Source organism: Dreissena polymorpha, unplaced genomic scaffold (assembly GCF_020536995.1).
Source record: "Dreissena polymorpha isolate Duluth1 unplaced genomic scaffold, UMN_Dpol_1.0 chrUn006, whole genome shotgun sequence".
In the NCBI taxonomy this organism is placed as follows: Eukaryota; Metazoa; Mollusca; class Bivalvia; order Myida; family Dreissenidae; genus Dreissena; species Dreissena polymorpha.
In genome coordinates, this window is record NW_026273320.1 from 852,209 (window position 1) to 876,001 (window position 23,793).

At 37.4% G+C, this 23,793-nt stretch overlaps 1 protein-coding gene across 4 annotated transcripts in view; it reads left to right on the plus strand.

Annotated features, from left to right (window-relative positions):
• The window catches only part of LOC127863358 (E3 ubiquitin-protein ligase CBL-B-like), a 63,932-nt gene that overhangs the window by 17,882 nt on the left and 22,257 nt on the right, over positions 1-23,793 (plus strand). For all 4 annotated transcript variants that reach the window (XM_052402829.1, XM_052402830.1, XM_052402831.1 and 1 more), the window contains exon 2: positions 11,794-11,940. In XM_052402829.1, the coding sequence (XP_052258789.1) occupies positions 11,794-11,940 (147 nt within the window). The remainder of the gene's footprint in view (positions 1-11,793; positions 11,941-23,793) is intronic.

The window sequence follows — 23,793 nt, forward strand, 5'->3', positions numbered from 1 at the left end:
TTGTGGACTTATGTCCATAGATGCATGATGAACTCTGGCTATGATCTCTTTGATAAACCACAGGCCTTGGTTGTCAGTGATGTCTGACTCGGTCATTTAAGGCTGTCTTCAGACCCCCCCTCCCCCGGTTGAATTGGACAAAATCCAAGGGAAGTCATAAGCTTTAAAGGGAGATGATTTCTATACCTGCCAAATGATAAATATAAATTTTATTTCAAAGTGGTGCAGTAGAGGGCATTGTGTTTCTGACGAACACATCTCTTGTTGGGTCACTAGCCTAATAGGTCAAAGGTCAAGGTCACTGTGACCTATAAAAAAAAAATCTGACAAGCTTTCGCAGCCGAGTGTGGCACCCGTTATGCGGTGCTCTTGTTTAAATTGCAACTGTTAAAACAATGCTAATGTGATACAATGAACAAATGACTGACTCTACCCTGAGGGCAATCTCAAGAGTTTCCGTAGGCGTTCGGGCTAAAATAATTATGCCAATACATACATGTAGTATACTTTATATTGAAAAATTGCGTTTGGTATCTCTACTGAAAAAAATCTGGGTCACTATTGTTATTATGTTTGCTCTTTTCTTGTGTTAAGATATTGTGAGCAGGGTTGTTTTATTGCACCTAAGGAATACATATTTTAATACGTTTCCAATTGTTTCTGTGCTGTACAATTCTCCTATTTATGCGTCATTAAGTGCATACATCGTAAAGCCAACCACAATAAAATTTGTTTAAATTTCATCAATACTTCTGCACATGTAAACATGCTTGTGTGATAGAACGTGACAATCGTTACTGGACAGGACACACCTCTTTCACTATTTCTTTATTACATTTTGGTGACATGTTGGGTATACATGTAGTACTAACAATGCTGATTAAATTAAAATGGTTTATTTGAAGTGGGTTGTGCGAGAAAGCCACAAAAATGCCTGCAAAGCATATTTCATTCTGAATTGATCCTTTACCCCCAAGTATGTTGCCAAGCAATTTCTTAGATTTCTTTTTTTTCTGAACCTTGATTTATGAAAAGAAATTTAACATGTTAAAAAAAGAGAAAGAATAAAAACAAAACATTTTCTTTATTGATAAACATTTAACACATAATTACAGAGCCTCTTTATATCTGTAGGTCATCAATTAACATGTATGTAAATATGTTTATCTATATTCAGGAAAGTGATTTTCACTCTCTACTTACATTGTACATGTATATCTTCCTTAAGAATGTTAGACAGTTGTAGAATCCGTGTGTGGATAAGGATGTTAAGAAATTATGTAAAACCTTAAAGGACATTATGGTATGAAATTATTATCTATTCCCACAAATGTGTATGAAATCATTGAAACTTCAAAATCTCTGTATGGTCATTACAGCAGGTAACTGAAAGAGTATGTACATTATACACAGGGCTTTTTACATCTTTAACAAGGGCCCTATAAAGGTCACTTCCATCAAGAGAAAGGCCCCTTACCCTGAGAGAATTTCTTTAAAATGATGCAATGTTTCTCAAATTTCAAGCTTACTTTGGAAATTTGGTTCTCCTTTTTCAGATGTGTCGGTAATTTTTTCCCAAATTGGAAGGCTAGGCCCTCTCCCCAAATCAAGATAACAACCCCTATTACAATGAAAGTGTCAGAAAAGTCAAGCAGGCTGACTTGGTATAACTCTTGTTAGCATTGCATTTAGAAAAAGAGATGTGTTTGTCAGAAACACAATGCCCCCTATTGCGCCGCTTTGAAGCCCTACATTTGACCTTTGGCCTTGAAGGATGACCTTAACTTTTCACCACTCAAAATGTCCAGGTCCGTGAGATACACATGCATGCCAAATATGAAGTTGCTATCTTCAATATTGCAAAAGTTATCAAACTTGAACCAAGGTTGAAGTTTTGGGACACACACATACAATGAATGAATGAATGAATGACAAACAGACAGGCCAAAAACAATATACCCCCGATCTTTTGATCCAGGGGCATAAAAAGGCAAATAATTGTACAGTCCACTCTCGTTATCTCGACATCGGATATCTCGATATTCTCGTTATGTCGAAGTAAGCTCAATGTCCCAACTTTTTCCTTCTTTATCTATGTAAATAAACATCGCATATCTCGATTTTCGTTATGTCCAATAATTCGATATCTCGATATAAAATTTTGTCCCGAGTCCCGATTTTACATGTATTTACTGCGGTTTATCTCGAAGTGCGAATAATTGTTCCAGTGTCGGCAAAAGGTGAGAATTGTTTTCTTTGATACTTCACCGTCCCGCTTCGCCCGGCTGCTCCCGATACTGTGCAGTAGGAAATTAATCAGTTAATTGCATCAATAATCACACGTGTGTTATGTAGTTAGCCATTAACACTTGAGTAAGGCCCGTCACTTAAACATCATTTAACTGCAATTAATAAACAGCTTGCCGAAAGGCCGAAATACTAATTGTTTTTACAAACAACATTCCAAAATACATTGAGTTATATTTTTACTAATAATCGATTGAACTTTGCATTTCAAACTACAAAATGTTCATGTACAGTTCAGTATTCCGGAATGTGATTTACGCATGTTCAGATGGAAAACCCTCGTCTTGATTCGACGTCAATTGCATCATAACTTTAAATAGCAACATTACCGGATGTTTTCTCGACAGTTTAGAAATATTATAACCGCATGTGTTCATGCAATTCTGTAATACATAAAACAACATTTTAAGCATTTAAATAGCAAAATCAATCGTGCCTCGTAAAAACGCTTTTATATCAGGTAGAGAGTATTATGCCACACGGTGACGGCTTTAGTTACACCACTTAACAGGTATTTATATGTTAAAAACAAGGTAAATTTTCGTCTCATTTTTCCTTTGAAAACGCCTAATCGGATATCTCGAACTCTCGTTATCTCGATATATTTTCTTGTTCCCGCCGACTTCGAGATAACGAGAGTGGACTGTAGTATATTTTAATAAGCTTAACATACCAGAATGAAATGGGGAGGCATATAAATTGGTCATTATCCCCACGCTTTTTGAAAAAAAGGTGGGGATATTGTGTTTATCTCCGCCGTCCGTCCGTCCGTCTGTCTGTCTGTCCGTCCGTCCTGGCCACTATCTCCTCCTACACTAAAAGCACTAGAACCTTGAAACTTACACACATGGTAGCTATGAGCATATGTGCGACCCTGCACTATTTGGAATTTTGATCTGACCCCTGGGTCAAAAGTTATAGCGGTTGGGGTGGGGCCGCGTCAGAAATTATCACTCATTTTTTAAGGTTATTTTACATTTACTTCTTTATTTCTACACCGATTCACTCCAAATTGATACTGGACCTCTCTTATGACAATACGGTCAATCTCAACCATGCATGGCCCCATTCCCAACCCTGGGGAGCCCCACGCCCACATAGGCCACACCCGCCAAAAATTTCCATTTACTATAATTTTTTCATTTCTACACGGATTCACTTCAAATTGATACTGAACTTTTGTTAAGACTTTAGGGTCAATCTCAACTATGCATGGCCCCAATCCCAACCCTGGGGCGCCCGCCCACATAGGCCACAGCCCACCAAAAAATTCCATTTACTATAATTTTTTCATTTCTACACGGATTCACTTCAAATTGATACTGAACCTTCTCTTATGACATTAGGGTCAATCTCAACTATGCATGGCCCCATAACCAACCCCTGGGGCCCTGCCCACATAGACCACACCCACCCAAAATTGCCTTTACTATAATTTCTTCATTTCTACACCGATTCACTTCAAATTGATATTGAACCTCTATTATGACAATACGGTCAATCTCAACTATGCACGGCACCATTACCAACCCTGGGGCGCCCCGCCTACATAGGCCACGCCCACCGAAAATTTATTTTACTATAATTTCTTCATTTCTACACCGATTCACTTCAAATTGATACTGAACCTCTCTTATGACAATACAGTCAATCTCAACTATGCATGGCCCCATTACCAACCCTGGGGCGCCCCGCCCACATAGGCCAAGCCCACCCAAAATTGCCTTTTACTATAATTTCTTCATTTCTACACCGATTCACTTCTAATTGATACTAAACTTCTCTTATGACAATACGGTCAATCTCAACTATGCATAGCCCCATTACCAACCCTGGGGTGCCCCTGGTTCAGACATGTGGCGTGGGGAAACGCGTCGGCCTCTGCCGCGCCATTTCTAGTTAAATGTGGTTTAATATAATATGATAAATTGCCTTTATTTTCAAAACAGATAACACATTGATAAATCAAAAGCTAGAATAATAGTTTAAAAGTAGTACCAGAAAATAAAGAAAAGAAAAGTTTTATTCAACTGCATATATATTTCTGCTGTACATCAGAAAACCCCTTCATGTTCACAAGACATTTTCTCTGTTGGGAAATCCCCATTTGTTTGTCAGATTTTTTCCCCAAGAACATTACAAGTTAGAAATAAGTCACATTGAATACCTGTGATGTAAGTATGTTGCCTCATTGTTGTAGTTTCATATTTACACTGCTTTTTATGCTCCCCCAAACTTTATTTTGGGGAGAGCATATAGTCGCTGCTTCGTCTGTCAGTCCGTGTGTCTGTATGTGCACTATTTTTGTCCAGGCTATTTCTCAGCAACTAATGACCGGAATTCAATGAAACTTTATGGGAATCTTCACTACCAAGAGGAGATGTGCATATTATCAGCGGGTTCTGGTCGGATAATTTTTCACAGAGTTATGGCCCTTTGAAATTTTCTATAAAAAAATTCTTGTCCCCCCAACTACTGTGCCCTCCAGACGTTTCCTTTTATCTGAATATATAGTGCAATATTGTGACAAAAAAAACCTTTGGGGAGTATCATCCGTCTCCGACGGTTTCTTGTGTTTACAGTTTGCTGTAATTTGTTGGCATTGACCCTAAGATATGTTTATTTAGACAAATATGTGCATTTTCTTACATAAGATAACTTTTCTGATAGTGATTGTTTGTTGTCCTATTAAAGATATGGACTATTAAGGGCATATAAATGATAGCAGTTGTTTTACTTGCTTCATTGAAGTACTGGTACAAGTAGAATGTGAATACATTGACACATAATTTCTGCGCGAGAGTGAGAGCTTCTAGACCATTTGCCTCATTTTGTAGAAAAGATTAATGTTAATGTTTAGTTATTCAAGTTTGCTTTTTGTAGACTAACATTATTTACCATTCATTTATTGTGCGGCAATGACTTTTGTCATCAACAGTACCTAATAACCTTCATGGAATATGAATATAACCACTGAATAATAGCTTAGTTTAAATGTGTACTGAATGGTTTTGTGGACCTTCAAACTAAATCTAGTAAAAATTACTGCTTTATTCTTCAGTCAGCTTTTTATCATTTCTAAAAAGTTTCTTATAAATTTAGAATATTGAATCAATTTTTTTTTTAAAATTGTTGTTAATTTGATGCCAAGTTGGGGGTTAAACCTAGCAACTGGTATGTTAATATATTCTGTAAGTTTATTTTTAATTATAACAAAATGCATTGTAAAAACTGGCTTGCTCCACTTAATTAAATTAGGTTATATTATATACATGTTATGTGCATTGAGAGCTTTTGGATTTTGAGATAAGAGTTATATTAAAACTACACATTAATGTCGTAAGTATGTAAGTAGTAAGATAACGACTTCTGCATGTACACAGTGGTTTGTAAACAACTCATAGTCTGTCTCATACAGTATGATACAGGTCACAATAACATATGAGTAATTGCATTAGCTGGACATGTAACATTATATAGTCACTAACGTCATGCAGTTTTATAATAGCTTTTATAGCGTTATTTCCCACATTTATAGGACCTATGTCAGTTTATATGAAATCAGATTGATAATTGGTGTTAATCACATGAAATGCTTGCATTTAGTGATTTAACAGCATTGGGCTACAAACTTGAACATTGGGTTCGCCCCAACATGGGAGTGGCAAGAATTCATCATGTAGCTGCAGGTCTGTTATTATCAGACCATCCCCAGATGTTTGTTACAGTCTGTGGTAACTCATGTACCAGAAAAGCTCTGTTCAAAATGAGATTGTGTGCTCAAGAAAAGCTGATACAAAAAAATGGATTTAAATCAGCAATGCTCTCTGATATCAAAATGACCTTCACAAATACACATGTAAGCTTTGTGATTTGGACCCCCTTGTCTAATTTCTTGTTCAAATGATTGTTTATCAAATAGGGATTTGTTTTAATACCATGTTCATTAGCAGTAATGAAATAAAATACTGATGTATTTTGATTGCTTTCAAAATGATAATTTTGAAACAAATCTTGGTTCAGTCTTCTCAATAAACTTTAAGCTGACACACTGGGGCGAAGACAATCTTATATTCAGGCTATTAGAAATTAATAATTGGAGCCATGCTCTTGGAAAACTGGGTTAAATGTAGCGCAAAAATGTGTTGTCCTAGCTTTACTTAAAGGAAATCAGTCTCTCCCAAATGAAAATCGAGTCAAGGTGGATAAAATTATATACTTTACGCATATGCATTAAGATTGGTATAGTTGGTTTATTCATTTGTATGCCCCGGATAGAAAGATCGGGGGTATATTGTCTGTCTGTCTGTCCGCTGTCTGTCTGTCTGTCTGTCTGTCTGTCTGTCTGTCTGTCTGTCTGTCTGTCTGTCTGTCTGTCTGTCTGTCTGCCTGTCAGTCATTGTGTGTGTCCCAAAACTTTAACCTTGGTTAAAGTTTGATAACTTTTGCAATATTGAAGATAGCAACTTCATATTTGGCATGCATGTGTATCTCACAGAGCTGCACATTTTGAGTGTCATAAGTCTCCTAAGTAACTGTCTATGATTTTATTGAGTAGGAGTACACATTACAGACTGATTAGTGTGCTGGTATAACAAAGCCACTTAAATTATCGACTGATATTGACACGGGGTAATTCAAGCATGACTAATTCACAGCCACGCGCATCTTCAACCGCGCGCATCTTCGCTGCCTTGGGGCCATACTCTGATGCTATTCAGCCTAGAAGTTTGGTCAAGAGGCAATAAAGATGTTATCAATAAGGGCGTGTGGCAGCTATTGCCTATGAAAAGGGCAAAGAAGGCGATAGAATGGCGGCGTGGCGCAGCGCCACACAAAAATGGCCCGTGAAAACACTAAGTATGTACATGTATCTGTTAATGATCAATAAAAAGAAAACAATTTCTATATGTTGCTCTTATGCACATGAATTTTGTGTCTGTGGTATAATAGACTTGCATATGAACAAGTACAGCAAAACATGAACTGATGCTTCAATAACCTATGATAATGCCAAAATATTTTTATTCGAAAATAGCCAGATAAATGCATGCATATTTCCACTATACCTATCCATGGAGTGTTTTATTAAGGAAAAAACAATAATCTGCTGGTGTAAACAAAGTTATGCCTTTTAAAAGCCACATACCATATCATTTATTGAATGAAACTACAATTATTGGTGTGAGTGGGTGAGCATTTTTTTACCAAGACCTTAGGTCTTTATCCATTTTCAAGTGCAGTATGGGATAAGTCTATTGAAGTTAGAACTATATTTTATTATCCAGCTAAAAGGGTTGGGCCTTCCCTGTTCATTTTATTAAGGTTTAAGGGGTGTTTAAAGGTGTTCTTTGTTAGCTTAAATCAGATAGTATCAACTTAAGATCTATAACACAATTGTGAACATGCAAAATGGTATTGATGCAGAATGGATGTAATTTAGTGATGTGCAACAGGAAGTGAATCCCTTCCTAATCACATATCAAAAACTTTCACCTATTACCTTTTTATCAGACACAAATGACGCATATAACCAAATAACAGATAATGCATGGCCTGTAGCAATCCACATATGTTTAAACTTAATTTGTTTATTAAAATCTATGTTAATTTTGTCATGAGGAAGAATTTAGCTTAACTTGCCGTCTAACTGATAGGTCATGAAAAAAGGATAATGCATGTCCAGCAATTAAATTCTATAAATATGGGCAATAAATAAAAATATGGTCTAACTTTGAATTAACTAAATGTATCGTGACAAAACAGTAAACTTTATTTGTTCAAGTAATTTATTTAACAAAAGGGGAATATCAACGGATATTGTCACATTTATAAAAAAAAGTTTTTCATATAAAAATAATAAGTTTAATGATAGCTTGATGTTTATAAATCTCCTGTCTATAATTGCTAAGGGAGTTGAATATCCTGGTTTTGAGAGTATGTGTTTGGTGAGATACATGTATATGCTTTCCGGTTAGTGAAACCCCCACCTTTATAAACATTGACCAACCAAGTAGGGCCCTGCCACCTTTCTCCTTAAGGTGATAAAAATCACTGACATTTCATTGAATTTGGCATTCTGCTAACTGACAGTTAAATTTTCTGCCATAAAATTTTTGGCCATAATCTTATCAGCAAATCAATGCTCAGGCGCCCTAATACACTGTCACATGGAGAATCACATGGGCCCCAATACACTGTCACATGGAGAATCACAGGCGGCCCCAATACACTGTCACATGGAGAATCTGACAGGCGCCCCATTACACTGTCACATGGAGAATCACAGACGCCCCATTACACTGTCACATGGAGAATCACAGGCCCCCCAATACACTGTCACATGGAGAATCACATGATTGAAGAATACACTGTCACATGGAGAATCACATGATGGAAGAATACACTGTCACACGGAGAATCACAGGCGCCCCATTACACTGTCACATGGAGAATCACAGGCGCCCCATTACACTGTCACATTGAGAATCACAGGCGCCCCATTACACTGTCACATGGAGAATCACATGGGCCCCAATACACTGTCACATGGAGAATCACAGGCGGCCCCAATACACTGTCACATGGAGAATCACAGGTGCCCCATTACACTGTCACATGGAGAATCACAGGCGCCCCATTATACTGTCACATGGAGAATCACATGATTGAAGAATAAAAAAATAAAATAAAAGAAAGTGTTGTATTTTTGTAGATCTAACGTGGTGAAGGTTTAGGATTAGTACATTTAAAAATTAAAAAAAATTCAACATGCCAAAGGAGGCACACCCCTTCTGCACCAGCCCATTTTTTGCCCTGCCTTGCTGCTGTTCTTAAACAAATCATGGGAAAGGACTAGCTACTGAGTGTGTGGTTGTAGAAAAAAGATCAAAACAATGTGGGTTATAATGTATCATGTCATATCCATCTATCCTGATCCATCTTAATATGGTTACACTTTGATATGTGTTTATATGAGAACACTTAATCCATTTATTGTCAATAGAATAAAAAACATTAATATTTTGCATGACAATCTTCATAGCTCCAATTATTGTCACCTACGGTAAAACCGGAGGGAACTTATTGTCTGTCAGTCTGTCTGTCAGTCTGTCTGTCACACTTTTCTGGATTCTGCGATCACTTTAAAAGTTCTTCATATTTTTTCATGAAACTTGAAACATGGATAGATGGCAATATGTATAGTACGCCCATCTTTTTATTTTGTTCCTACGTCAAGAATTCTGGTAGCTATGGCAACAAATGTATAATAAAAAAAGTTCTGAAAATGGTGGAGTTTCACCGGTAGGGGACATATATTGTTTGGCAATAGCCTTGTTTAGTATTATTAGTCCCCTACTGGTTTCACCGGAGGGGACTTATGGTTTACGCTCTGTGTGTCCGTCAGTCAGTCAGTCACACTTTTCTGGATCCTGCGATAACTTAAAATGTTCTTAATATTTTTTCATGAAACTTGAAACATGGATAGATGGCAATAAGGACATTATGCACGTCGATTCATTTTGTTCCTAGGTCAAAAATTCTGGTTGCTATGGCAACAAATCTATAAAAAACAAAAACAAAAAAAATCTGACAATGGTGGAGCCGGTAGGGGACTTATATTGCTTGACAATAGTCTTGTCTTAATTTTGTCACATTCTGTGGGCATTTTAAGATGTTAACACAGCAATTTTTGTTTGTTCTATTAGGAAAAGTACTGGTAACAGCCATATTGGGAAAAATTAGGGCACAAAAAACACACTGAAATTTCGAATATTCACATCTTGAAGTCTTCACCTTGGAAAATTGGTGTATTTTATTTGTTGCAACCGAAAAACTTTTAAATTGATAATTAAGTGTTGTCAAGTTGTCAATATTATATTTTCTGCATAGGGAAATGAACTAAATGTTGCATTTTATTTTAAAAAAAAACCTCTTGAAACCTTCAATGGGATGTTTTTGGACAGCAATTGTGAAATTTTTATGTCCCCCACTATAGAAGTGGGGGACATATTTTTTTTCCCTGTCTGTTGGTTGGTCTGTTGGTTGGTTGGTTTGCGCCAACTTTTACATTTTGCAATTACTTTTGCTATATTGAAGATAGCAACTTAATATTTGGAATGCATGTGTATCTCATGAAGCTGCACATTTTGAGTGGTAAAAGGTCAAGGTCAAGGTCATCCTTCAAGGTCAGAGGTCAAATATATGTGGCCAAAATCGCTCATTTTATGAATACTTTTGCAATATTGAAGATAGCAACTTGATATTTGGCATGCATATGTATTTCATGGAGCTGCACATTTTGAGTGGTGAAAGGTCAAGGTCAAGGTCATCCGTCAAGGTCAGAGGTCAAATATATGTGGCCCAAATCACTTATTTTACGAATACTTTTGCAATATTGAAGATAGCAACTTGATATTTGGCATGCATGTGTATCTCATGGAGCTGCACATTTTGAGTGGTGAAAGGTCAAGGTCATCCTTCAAGGTCAAATATATGGGTCAAAATTTCGCATGTTATGTCACTTCTGCAATATTGAAGCTAGCAATTTTATATTTGAAATGCGTGTGTATCTCAAGAACCTGCACATTTTTAGTGGTGAAGGGTCAAGGTCAAGGTCATCCTACAAGGTCAGACGTCATATAGGGGGACATTGTGTTTCACAAACACATCTTGTAAGTCTTTTCCCCATTGGGAAAGTGGTGTTTAGCGGTAGTTTATAAAGAAGGAAAAAAATCGCTTAACATTTACAGAAAAATAACAACAATACCATAAACTATGATAAACATCACATTTATTTTAGGCTGTAAGAGAAGTTAAGTAGGCCAATTCAAATTGTGCCATACATTTCTAAAGCATCCAGGATGCACTTTCAAAAACAAAATGTTACACAACTACTGAAGTGGTAATATATTTTAAATTCCTTGTAAAAGGAAGCTGTGGTTCCCATCAAGTGTTTTCACACAGTCTTGGAGACTCAAGTCTGTCGGTCAAACACAATGTACCAACATTAATGGCAATACTGTAAATTCAAGACAGTTGTGAATGCTTTCACATATACAGATATTGTCATTATTTGTTAATTCTGAGTGCTGTCTCGTTTACCAATAGTGTAATATTAAGAAAATAGTGAAGGCTGTCACATATACAGATGTTGTTATTCTTTGGAAGTGCTGACTGCTGTCACATCTACCAATAATGTCATTTCAAGAAATTTGTGGATGCTAACATATTTACAGAAATTGTTACACAAGAAAGTTGTGACTCCTGTCACATGTACTGATATTGTCAATGTAAGAGAGTTGTGACTGCTGTCACATGTACTGATATTGTCACTGTAAGAAAGTTGTGACTGCTGTCACATGTATCTCTATTCCTGTGAATGCTGTCACGTAATGTTAATCTTGCGATAGTTGCCACATGTACCAATATTCTTGTGAAAACTGTTGCATTTACTTGAGTGTTATTGTTTTCATACTATTTCAGGACAATAGTTCCATGGAGGAATTTTCGACAGAGCTTGACCGAGGTCCATCAGATTTGTTCACCGCTGGAAGCCATGGCTCTAAAATCAACGATCGACTTGACCTGTAACGACTTCATTTCATGTTTTGAGTTCGATGTTTTTTCAAGGTAAGTTGTGAACAAAGTTTCTGAAATAAAGGTCTACTTTGATTTATAAATAAATTGTGAAAACTATCAACTGAATTAGTATTGTATAAATACCATGACAAAACTACTATGACATGTTGTCATCTGTATTGGGATGTGTAGGCTTACTTCTTGACTGTGCGTACATACGGAATATTACGCTAGTCAATTGTTCCAAGAGTTTGTATCACTCGAGTGGCTTGTGTAATGACGTATCACACGAGAGGCGGAGCCTCGAGTGTGATACGAAATAGCACAAGCCACGAGAGTGATACAAACACTTGAAACAATTGACTAGCGTAATATTCCTTTTATTATATACAACAACTAACAAAAACAGTTAACAAATGTATTTTTTACTTTAACAAAACTGACAAAACAATGACTAAAACTGTACGCCATAGTTTATTTAAGACGTGTATGAATACAGTTTATGTAAATTAACGTGTAAACATTCGAACCGGGAAAACACAGGTTTCTGACACGCTTACCTTAATGCCATCGTTAATTCAATTTTTATAACATATTAAGTTGACAACTTTAATCTGATGTTTATAACAAAAACGTTTAAATGATATGCACTTCCACTTCTATCTTCCATGTCTTTACCAAAACTTAGTTTAAACCACACTATTTTATTTTATTCCTATCAAAATATACATTTATGCATGATAAACACACACTCCAAAATACGTTTTTAACACATAGTTTACTGTTAAAAAACACCACGTCCGACATGTCCTCACAGAGTTTAGATAAAACTATTGTGTTTTGTCACAGAAATGACGTCACACGATGTACTACGTAATATATTTCGTAATATAAAATATTTCTATTTTCGATGCATGTGATGTAATGTGACGTCATAAAATGGGTCGAAGTAGGCCGGCTAGTATGGTAATACGGAATTGGAAACAGCGAGTAGCGTAATACGGGATTTTTTATTTCAACGATTGATACCTGTATTTTGTTAAAAGCATTAAACAGGTATATAATAAACTATGATATAGTTTGCGTAAGAATACAATTATTTTTAAACAAGCATAATTTCTTGCATTTGCATTGAAAGTCTTTTTTTATACGCCTGTTTTTAAAAACGGGACGTATTATAGTTTCACCCTTGGTGGGCGGCGGGCGGGCGGGTGTTGGGGGGCATCCACAGCAGTGTCCACTCACTAATTCAAATAGTTATCCCCACGCTTTTTGAAAAAAAGGTGGGGATATTGTGGTGATCTCCGCCGTCCGTCCGTCCGTCCGTCCGTCCGTCCGTCCGTCCTGGCCACTATCTCCTCCTACACTAAAAGCACTAGAACCTTGAAATTTACACACATGGTAGCTATGAGCATATGTGCGACCCTGCACTATTTGGAATTTTGATCTGACCCCTGGGTCAAAAGTTATAGGGGTTGGGGTGGGGCCGCGTCAGAAATTATCACTCATTTTTTTAGGTTATTTTACATTTACTTCTTTATTTCTACACCGATTCACTTCAAATTGATACTGGACCTCACCTATGACAATACGGTCAATCTCAACCATGCATGGCCCCATTCCCAACCCTGGGGCGCCCCGCCCACATAGGCCACACCCACCAAAAATTTCCATTTACTATAATTTTTTCATTTCTACACGGATTCACTTCAAATTGATACTGAACTTTTGTTATGACATTAGGGTCAATCTCAACTATGCATGGCCCCAATCCCAACCCTGGGGCGCCCGCCCACATAGGCCACACCCACCAAAAAATTCCATTTACTATAATTTTTTCATTTCTACACGGATTCACTTCAAATTGATACTGAACTTCTCTTATGACATTAGGGTCAATCTCAACTATGCATGGCCCCATAACCAACCCTGGGGCCCCGCCCACATAGACCACACCCACCCAAAATTGCCTTTACTATAATTTCTTCATTTCTACACCGATTCACTTCAAATTGATATTGAACTTCTCTTATGACAATACAGTCAATCTCAACTATGCATGGCCCCATTACCAACCCTGGGGCGCCCCGCCCACATAGACCACACCCACCCAAAATTGCCTTTTACTATAATTTCTTCATTTCTACACCGATTCACTTCAAATTGATACTGAACCTCTCTTATGACAATACGGTCAATCTCAACTATGCATGGCACAATTACCAACCCTGGGGCGCCCTGCCCACATATGTCACACCCACCCAAAATTGCCTTTTACTATAACTTCTTCATTTCTACACCAATTCACTTCTAATTGATGATGAACTTGTCTTATGACAATACGGTCAATCTCAGCTATGCATGGCCCCATTACCAACCCTGGGGCACACCTAGGTCAAACATTCGGCGTGGGGATACGCGTCGGCCTCTGCCGCGCCATTTCTAGTTTTCATCTGATCTTTACCAAACTTGATTAGAAGTTGTGTCTAGACAATATCTAGGTCAAGTTCGAATATGTGTCATGCCGGGTCAAAAACTAGGTCACGGGGTCACTTAGTGCATTTCAAGGATAAAGCATGGTGTTCGCTCTCAAGTGAAGTAGTTTTCACCCTATCTTCACCAAATTTGGTCAGAAGTTGTGTCTAGATGATATGTAGGTCAAGTTCAAATATGGGTCATGCCGGGTCAAAAACTAGGTCACGAGGTTACTGGTGTCCGCTCTCTAATTGAAGTAGTTTTCATCTAATCTTCATCAAATTTAGTCAGATGTTACATCTAAATGCTATCTAGGTCAAGTTCAAATATGGGTCATGCGGGGTCAATAACTAGGTCTCGAGGCAGGGCTCAACTTCAACCTAAAAACCAACTTGCCCTGCCGGGCAAGTACTTAGAAAATCTACTTGCCCTGAACGTAAAGTCACTTGTCCGAACATGAAATATCACATTAACTGTAAACCTCATATTTTTTTAATGAAGATCAAAATGATACACCATAAAACCTTTTTTATTTTTGCACATTTAACAAAATGATTACAGCAATTATAGTCTACAGTACAGCCAAAGCGGAACAAACGTATTTCGCGATCCGGGGCGGCAAGGCGAAACGAGTCGATGCCGCATCAGTCGTTGAAGCCGCGTCAGTATGCGGCGGCAAGTCGCATTTCGCCGCGAAACTTCGCATCTGTCCGCCGAGGCATGCCGCTATCCGCGACATGATGCCAAGTCGATGCGCATCATGAAATAAAAAATCTTTTTTAAAATTATTAGTTACATGTAGTTAACAAATTTTGAAAGAACAATTAAAATTATAATTAAAATCATAATAAATTTATTGTGCGCGGATTGTATTAGCATTACCATGTAAGCATAGTTAATGTGTCTGTCCAATTAAGTTTGTTTCCCGCCCGTAGTGTATGTATTGCACACATAAACAAGGTCACGTAATTATGTTTTCGCACATAAAAGTGGTCAAGGCTCCAGCATATGGTGGATTTATAAATTAATTGCATGTTGATTTTGCTATTAAATTTAAGCTGAGAAAATTAGCAGTTTGAAGCCACATCAATAATCAAGACGGTGACGACATATTTGTTGTTTTGTTAATTATCAGCTTATTATAACTATTGTTTGAATATGCGTATATAAACACGTTTTATTTTGTTCATATTATACAGTTAATATCGCTACTAATTTACCCGATAATCCCGTATATTCCAGTTTTAAAGCAAATGCTGGTAAATATTTACGATACACAAACATTCTCGATATTTCCTTAAGTATCAAATACATTTTGGCATTTGTTAATATTTATAGAGATGATGAAATAACGTTTAATCAGGGCGTTTTTTTTCCACTGAACACGGGATTTACGCCTGACGTGATGTTCATGTATTTATACAACACAAAATACACCCAAACTTTCCAAACGACGTTCAACATGTCTGCATAATTTTCGCGCACTTTTTATGAAACAAAGGATATTTTAGCACTGTTTATTTGACGCTAGAATTTGTCAAAGGTCGCGTTAGCATTAAAATTCGGAAGTGTGTTTCGGATTACAAATTAAATAATGATAATCGAACGAAACATTAACAGTTGCGCGTAATTAATTATACGCTACACATACATGTATGTACATGTAGGTGGATATCTTTTCACTCGATCCGCCGCGTACGTATGCGGCGGATTTACTCCGCGAAAGTACGCGAGGTTAACACAGACTCGGCGTCGTTGCGCGGATCGATGCCGAGTGCCACGGCGATACGCCGCGTGAACACACGATTCGGCCGCCGCGTACTAATAATCTGGCCGTGGCGTAGCCGCGGATTATGTTTGTACCGCTTTAGCTGTACTGTAATTAAAGTCTAAATTTAATGCTCTTTGTTCTTTTTTGCACTTGCCTGGGTGGACAACTAGATTATAAAATAACTTGCCCGGACCCAACTTTTACTTGCCAGGGGCAATAGGACAACTGTTAATGTTGAGCCATGCGAGGTCACTTAGTGCATTTCAAGCATTGAGCATGGTGTCCAAAACCTTTGAACGGGCGTATTTTGTGACAGTTTGGCACTCTTGTTTAACGTTATAATATAAATTGTATTAACTTCAAACGTAGAAAGAATTTTTTACACGTATATATGCTGCAATAAAATGTGCGTATTTGGGTCGTCATGACATTCTGCTTTCAATTCTGAATACGTATGCAAGCATATACATTTGAGACGAAAAGGTTTGTTTTTTAATAATAACAGTTAAATTTAAAATGGATTAAAATGATTCACATTGTGATCATTTGAACAAAGTTACATTCAGCCAATATTCATTATCACGATTTTTTGCAGCTCCAAAAGCAAAACTGAAACCACTGAAACTTGTTAGTGTTACAGAATATGATTGCACTACTATTAACTAGTTTTATTGGGGTAATTATCGGATAAACGGTCATCATCTATGAAAATGTACAGTCTCTTTACAAGAACTGGGACAAACTGTCTCAAACACCACTTATAAGAATTATAATTGTTGCCAGTAAAATAGGAGAATTCTAAAATAATGAATGTCCAAGATCTGACCTTGGCCAAATTTTACTATGTAAATAAGGAAGTAGTAATTTGAATTGCCATCTTTGGTGTTCAGATGTTTGATACATGTATGTAATTTTCTTTTTCGAAATTACTTTTGTATGGCACTAAGTTGAATGACATTCTGAAACATTTATGCAGCATCTGCATACTGTGTCAATTATGTTGGCATTATATTTGATGATTTTTAGCTCACCTGATTGCTCAGATGAGCTTTTGTGACCGGTCTTTGTCTGTCGTATGTCCGTGCGTCCATCCGTCCGTAAACATTTGCTCAAAAACACTCTAGAGGCCACATTTCTTGTCCCATCTTCATGAAACTTGGTCAGAAGCTTTGTCCCAATAAAATCTTGGCCGAGTTCGAAACTGGGTTGTGCCGGGTCAAAAACTAGGTCACTAGGTCAAAAAAAAGAAAAACCTTGTAAACACTGTAGAAGTCACATTTCATGCCCAATCTTCATGTAACTTTGTCAAAATGTTTGTATTAATGATATGTTGGTTGAGTTTAAAAGTGGTATAATATAAGGTCAAGGGTTAAGGATAAGGTCACGATGACCTGAAATAGTAAAATGGTTTCCGGATGATAACTCAAGAACGCTTAGGCCTAGAATCATGAAACTTCATAGGTACATTGATCATGACTCTTAGATGACCGCTATTGATTTTCAGGTCACTAGGTCAAAGGTCAAGGTCACGGTTACCCGAAATAGTAAAATGGTTTCCAGATCATAACTCAAGAATGCTTATGCCTAGGATCATGAAACTTCATGCGTACATTGATCATGACTCGAAGATGACCCCTATTGATTTTCAGGTCACTAGGTCAAAGGTCAAGGTCACGGTGACCTGAAATAGTAAAATGGTTTCTGGATGATAACTCAAGAATGCTTGTGCCTAGGATCATGAAACTTCATAGGTACAATGATCATGACTCGCAGATGACCCCTATTGATTTTCAGGTCACTAGGTCAAAGGTCAAGGTCACAGTGACCTGGAATAGTAAAATGGTTTCTGGATGATAACTCAAGAACGCTTATGCCTAGGTTCATGAAACGTCATAGGTATATTGATCATGACTCGCAGATGACCCCTATTGATCATCAGGTCACTAGGTCAAAGGTCAAGGTCACAGTGCCAAAAAACGAATTCACACACTGGCTTTCAAGGTCACGGTGACTCAACTTAGAAAAATGGTTTCCGGATGATAACTCAAGAATGCTTACGCCTAGGATCATGAAACTTCATAGGTACATTGATCATGACTCAAAGATGAAATAATGATGAAACTTGACCAGGATGTTTGTCTGGACAATATCTAGGTCAAGTTTGACATTTGGTTAAGATTGAATGAACCGACTCCTCTCAGGTGAGCAAACTAGGGCCATCTTGGCCCTCTTTTAATTATTTGTTCTCTATTTCCTGTGCGCACAAGGCTTATTATGACTTTTGAACATCTTCTTGTACGGTTTATAACTATGACATTTATAAATGTAATAAAAAAGTCAATGACATTTATACAATTAATAATAGAGTCAATGGCATTCACATGGGTTTTCACCTTATGTTACAGAGGCTGCTTATAGGCATCTTCCCAATGAAAACTCTTTAACCCTTTGCATGCTGGGAAATTTGTCGTCTGCTAAAATTTCGTCTGCAGAATTTCTAAAATAAGCATTTTCTTCGATTTTTTTTTCAAAGAATACTATCAGAATAGCAAACAGTTTGGATCCTGATGAGACACCACTTTCTGTACCGTCTTATCTGGATCCAAACTGTTTGCAAAGGATTTCAAAATTCGGTTCCAGCACTGAAAGAGTTAAGATCATGCAAAGTTCTCTTGAATCGGAATTTACACCTAAGCTTTTTCATTTCCCAAATCAGCTATGTAAATGATAACTCTTCCAACAATCATTAGCCTCTTCCCAATGAGAAAGAAAAATCCCTGATTATTATAATACAATTACTTGCATGATTGTAAACTGTAATAAGGGAGGATTAACTGGCAAATACAGTACAGCCAACGCTGAACCAACGTAATCCTCGGTCACGCCACAGCCAGAATCGTTAGTTCGGCGGCCGCGTCGTGTAATCACGCAGCGTAATGTCGAGGCACTCGGCATCGATCCGCGCAACAACACCGAGTCTATATTAACCTCGCTTACTTTTGCTGAATAAATCTGCTGCATACGTATGCAGTGGATCGAGTGAAAATATAATTATACACCTACATGTACACTTGTGCAGCGTAGAAATCTAGATTTACGCTACTTTCTTAGTTATTATTTTCACGTTTTAATAAGCGATATGACACGTAATGCGCTTTACAAAATTATTGTTGAATTAATTCAGCACAACTGTAAATATTTCGTTCAATTCTCAAATGAGCATTATTAAATTTGTAATCCGAAACAGGCTTCCGAATTTTAATGCTAACGCAACATTAACAAATTCTAGCCGTCAAAAAAACAGTGCTAAAAATATCCTTTGTCTCAATAAAAAGCAGGCATGTAGAACGTCGCATGGAAAGTGTGGGTGTATTTTGTGTTGTATAAAAACATGAACATCACGTCAGGCGATTTAAGCGTGTTCAGTGGAAAAAAAACACGCCCCGATTGGACATTATTTCATCACATCTTTAAATAGCAACAAATGCAAAAATTTATTTGATACTTAAGAAAAATGGCGAATGTTTGTGTTTCTTGAGCACTTTTATCGTAAATATTTACCAGAAATACTGGAATATACGGGATTATCGGGTAATGAGTAGCGATATCAACTGTATAATATGAACAAAATGAAATGAGTTTATATTTTACGCATATTCAAACAATAGTTATAATAAGCTGATAATTAACAAAACAACAAATAAGTCTTGATTATTGATGTGGCTTCAAACTGCTAATTGTCTCAGCTAAAATATAATAGCAAAAACAACATGCAATTTTAAAATATTTATAATTATATCTGCTGGAGCTTTGAACACTTGTATGTGAGAAAACATTATTACGTGACCTTGTTTATGTGTGAAATACATACACTACGTGCGGGAAACAAACTTACTTGGCCAGACACATTAAATATGCTTATATGCTAATACAATCCGCGCACATTAAATTAATTATGATTTTAAATATTATTATAATTGTTCTTTTAAAATGTATTGACTAACTAATCATTTTTAAAAGATTTTTAGTTTATGATGCCCATCTACTTGGCGTCATATCGTGGATCGTGGCTTGCCTCGGCTCAGCATCGACTTGTTGTGCCTTGACCTTGCGGATCGCGAAATATGTTTGTTCCGCGTTGGCTTCACTGTAACAGTACTTTACATAAAAACGTTGGGGCCAGTGAAACCCTTGATATTGTTTAAGCTAAGATTATTATCATAAATTAACTTGGATATTTTATTGGCAGTCCTAAATCATGTAGAAGTTAAGCTGATTCAGTGATTTATCATGTCAAACACTTCCACTAATTATGCCCCCCTTCGAAGAAGAGGGGGTATATTGCCTTGCTCATGTCGGTCGGTCGGTCGGTCTGTCGGTCGGTCCGTCCACCAGGTGGTTGTCAGACGATAACTCAAGAACGCTTGGGCCTAGGATCATGAAACTTCATAGGTACATTGATCATGACTCGCAGATGACCACTATTGATTTTGAGGTCACTAGGTCAAAGGTCAAGGTCACGGTGACCAGAAATAGTAAAATGGTTTTTGAATGATAACTCAAGAACGCATACGCCTAGGATCATGAAACTTCATGGGTAGATTGATCATGACTTGCAGAAGACCCCTATTGATTTTGAGGTCACTAGCTCAAAGGTAAAGGTCACGGTGACCCGAAATAGTAAAATGGTTTCCGGATGATAACTCAAGAACGCATACGCCTAGGATCATGAAACTTCATGGGTAGATTGATCATGACTGGCAGATGACCCCTATTGATTTTGAGGTCACTAGGTCAAAGGTCAAGGTCACTCTGACCCAAAATAGTAAAATGGTTTCCGGATGATAATTCAAGAACGCTTATGCCTAGGATCATGAAACTTGATAGGTAGATTGATCATGACTTGTAGATGACCCCTATTGATTTTGAGGTAACAAGGTCAAGGTCACGGTGACCAGAAATAGTAAAATGATTTTCGGATGATAACTCAAGAACGCTTTTGCCTAGGATCATGACACTTCATAGGTACATCGATCGTGACCCGCAGATGACCCCTATTGATTTTCAGGTTACTAGGTCAAAGGTCAAGGTCACAGTGACAAAAATCGTATTCACACAATGGCTGCCACTACAACGGACAGCCCATATGGGGGGCATGCATGTTTTACAAACAGCCCTTGTTTAATTGGAAATCAAGAAGCGTTTTTGAAACTAATTCAATGTTAGTATCTTTATGTATGCAAATGCCATACTGGACAGGTGGGGTTTTCTCCAGGTACTCCTATTTCACCCCACAGCACAAGAACACACTAATATTATAAAAAATGTTTCAGTAAAGAACCAATAGCTGGACATTGCAGCTGTATTTAAAAAATTGTCCCAACTTTATTGAGTCTAATAGTTAATGAGGTATGCAGGCTCAGGTGCAACCTCTGGGTCCTTACATTATGCAGCCTAAGGACGGAAGGACACATAAACTTCAAAATATTCACACACATATATGTATGCACACGCAAATGCATGGTTTTGTAAATAAAACAATTAGGTTTTGCAACAATGTCCATTTCCTGCATCAGGTATTGTGTGTTGGGTACAAATGTCAATGAAGGTTTTGATGTTCTGTTCATTTAGCTTGACTTCCTTGTGTGGAGTGTAGGCATACCAGATCAGCAGGGAACTGGGTCATGTGTAAAAAACTAGGTCAGGAGAGAAATGGAAAAGCCTGTGAAAGCCAATGAAGTTTGCTCTGAACATATGTTGTTTTGATTTCTCTGAAAAGTGAGATGTGTAGAGGCCACATTTCTTGTCCCATCTTCATGAAACTTGGTCAGAAGCTTTGTTCCAATGAAATCTCGGCCGAGTTCGAAACTGGGTTGTGCCGGGTCAAATACTATATCACTAGGTCAAAAAAAAGAAAAACCTTGTAAACACTGTAGAAGTCGCATTTCATGCCCAATCTTCATGTAACTTTGTCAAAATGTTTGTCTTAATGATATGTTGGTTGAGTTCAAAAGTGGTTCAGGTACATTGAAAAACATGGCCGCCAGTGGAGGGGCAGTTTTCCTTTTTTGGCTATAGAGAAACCTTGTAAACACTCTAGAAGTCACAATTTTCGCCCAATCATCGTGAAAGTTTGTCAAAACATTGGTTTTATTGATATCTCAGACGAGTTTGAAAATGGTCCAGATCGGTTAAAAAACATGGCAGCCAGTGGGCGGGGCATTTTTCTCTATATGTATATAGTGAAAACATGTGAGCACTCTAGAAGTCACACTTTTGGCCCAATTTCATGAAATTTGGTCAGAACATTTGTTTCCTTGATATGAGAGTTGAGTTCGAAACTGGTTCCGGTCAGTTGAATAACATGGCTGCCAGGGGGGGGGGGGGGGGGGCAGTTTTCCTTATTTGGCTATAGAGTAATCTTGTTAACACTCTAGAAGTCACAATTTTTGCCCAATTGTCATGAAAGTTGGTCAAAACATTGGTTTCATTGATATCTCGAACGAGTTCGAAAATGGTCCAGATCGGCAAATAAACACGACCGCCAGTGGGCGGGGCATTTTTCTCTGTATGTATATAGTGAGAATATGTAAACACCCTAGAAGTCACATTTTTGGCCCAATTTTCTTGAAATTTGGTCAGAACATTTGTTTCCTTGATTTGAGAGTTGAGTTCGAAAATGGTTCCGATCCGTTGAAAAACATGGCCGCCAGAGGGCGGGGCAGTTTTCCTTATTTGGCTATAGAGAAACCTTGTTGACACTCTAGAAGTCACAATTTTTGCCCAATCATCATGAAAGTTGGTCAAAACATTGGTTCAATTGATGTCTCGGACTAGTTCAAAAATGGTCGAGATTGGTGAAAAAACATGGCCGCTAGTGGGCGGGGCATTTTTCTCTATATGTATATAGTGAAAACATGTGAACACTCTAGAATTAAATTTAGTCACTTTTTTGGCCCAATTTTCATGAAATTTGGTCAGAACATTTGTTTCCTTGATATGAGAGTTGAGTTTGAAATGGTTCCAGTCAGTTGAATAACATGGCTGCAGGGGGGGGGGGCAGTTTCTTATATTGATATAGTAAAAAAAGCTTGTGAACACTCTAGAAGTCACAAATAACATGGCTGCAGGGGGGGGGGGGGGGCAGTTTCTTATATTAATAAAGTAAAAAAAGCTTGTGAACACTCTAGAAGTCACATTTTTTGCCCAATCATCATGAATCTTGGTGAAAAGATTGGTTTTATATATATCTCATAATTAATGCCATAATTATTGCCCTTAGATTGTCCAAATTTGCATTATATTGTACAAAATCCTTGTAAACACTCTAGAGGTCACAATTTTGTTTCAGATTTTATGAATCTTGGTCATAATATTTATATTTTGTAAGCAAAGTTTGATGTTTGGTAAGGGTGGTCAACTCAAAATATAGGTCACCAGGTCAAATCTTACAAAAATAAAATCACTCCATATGCCAGAGTTTTGGTTCAATAAGGATGAAACTTGACCACGATGTTTGTCTGGACAATATCTAGGTCAAGTTTGAAGTTTGGTATAGATTGAATGAACCGACTCCTCTCAGGTGAGCGAACTAGGGCCATCTCGGCCCTCTTGTTGCTTATTATTCAATATTGGGCTTTAATATACAATTTTTTATT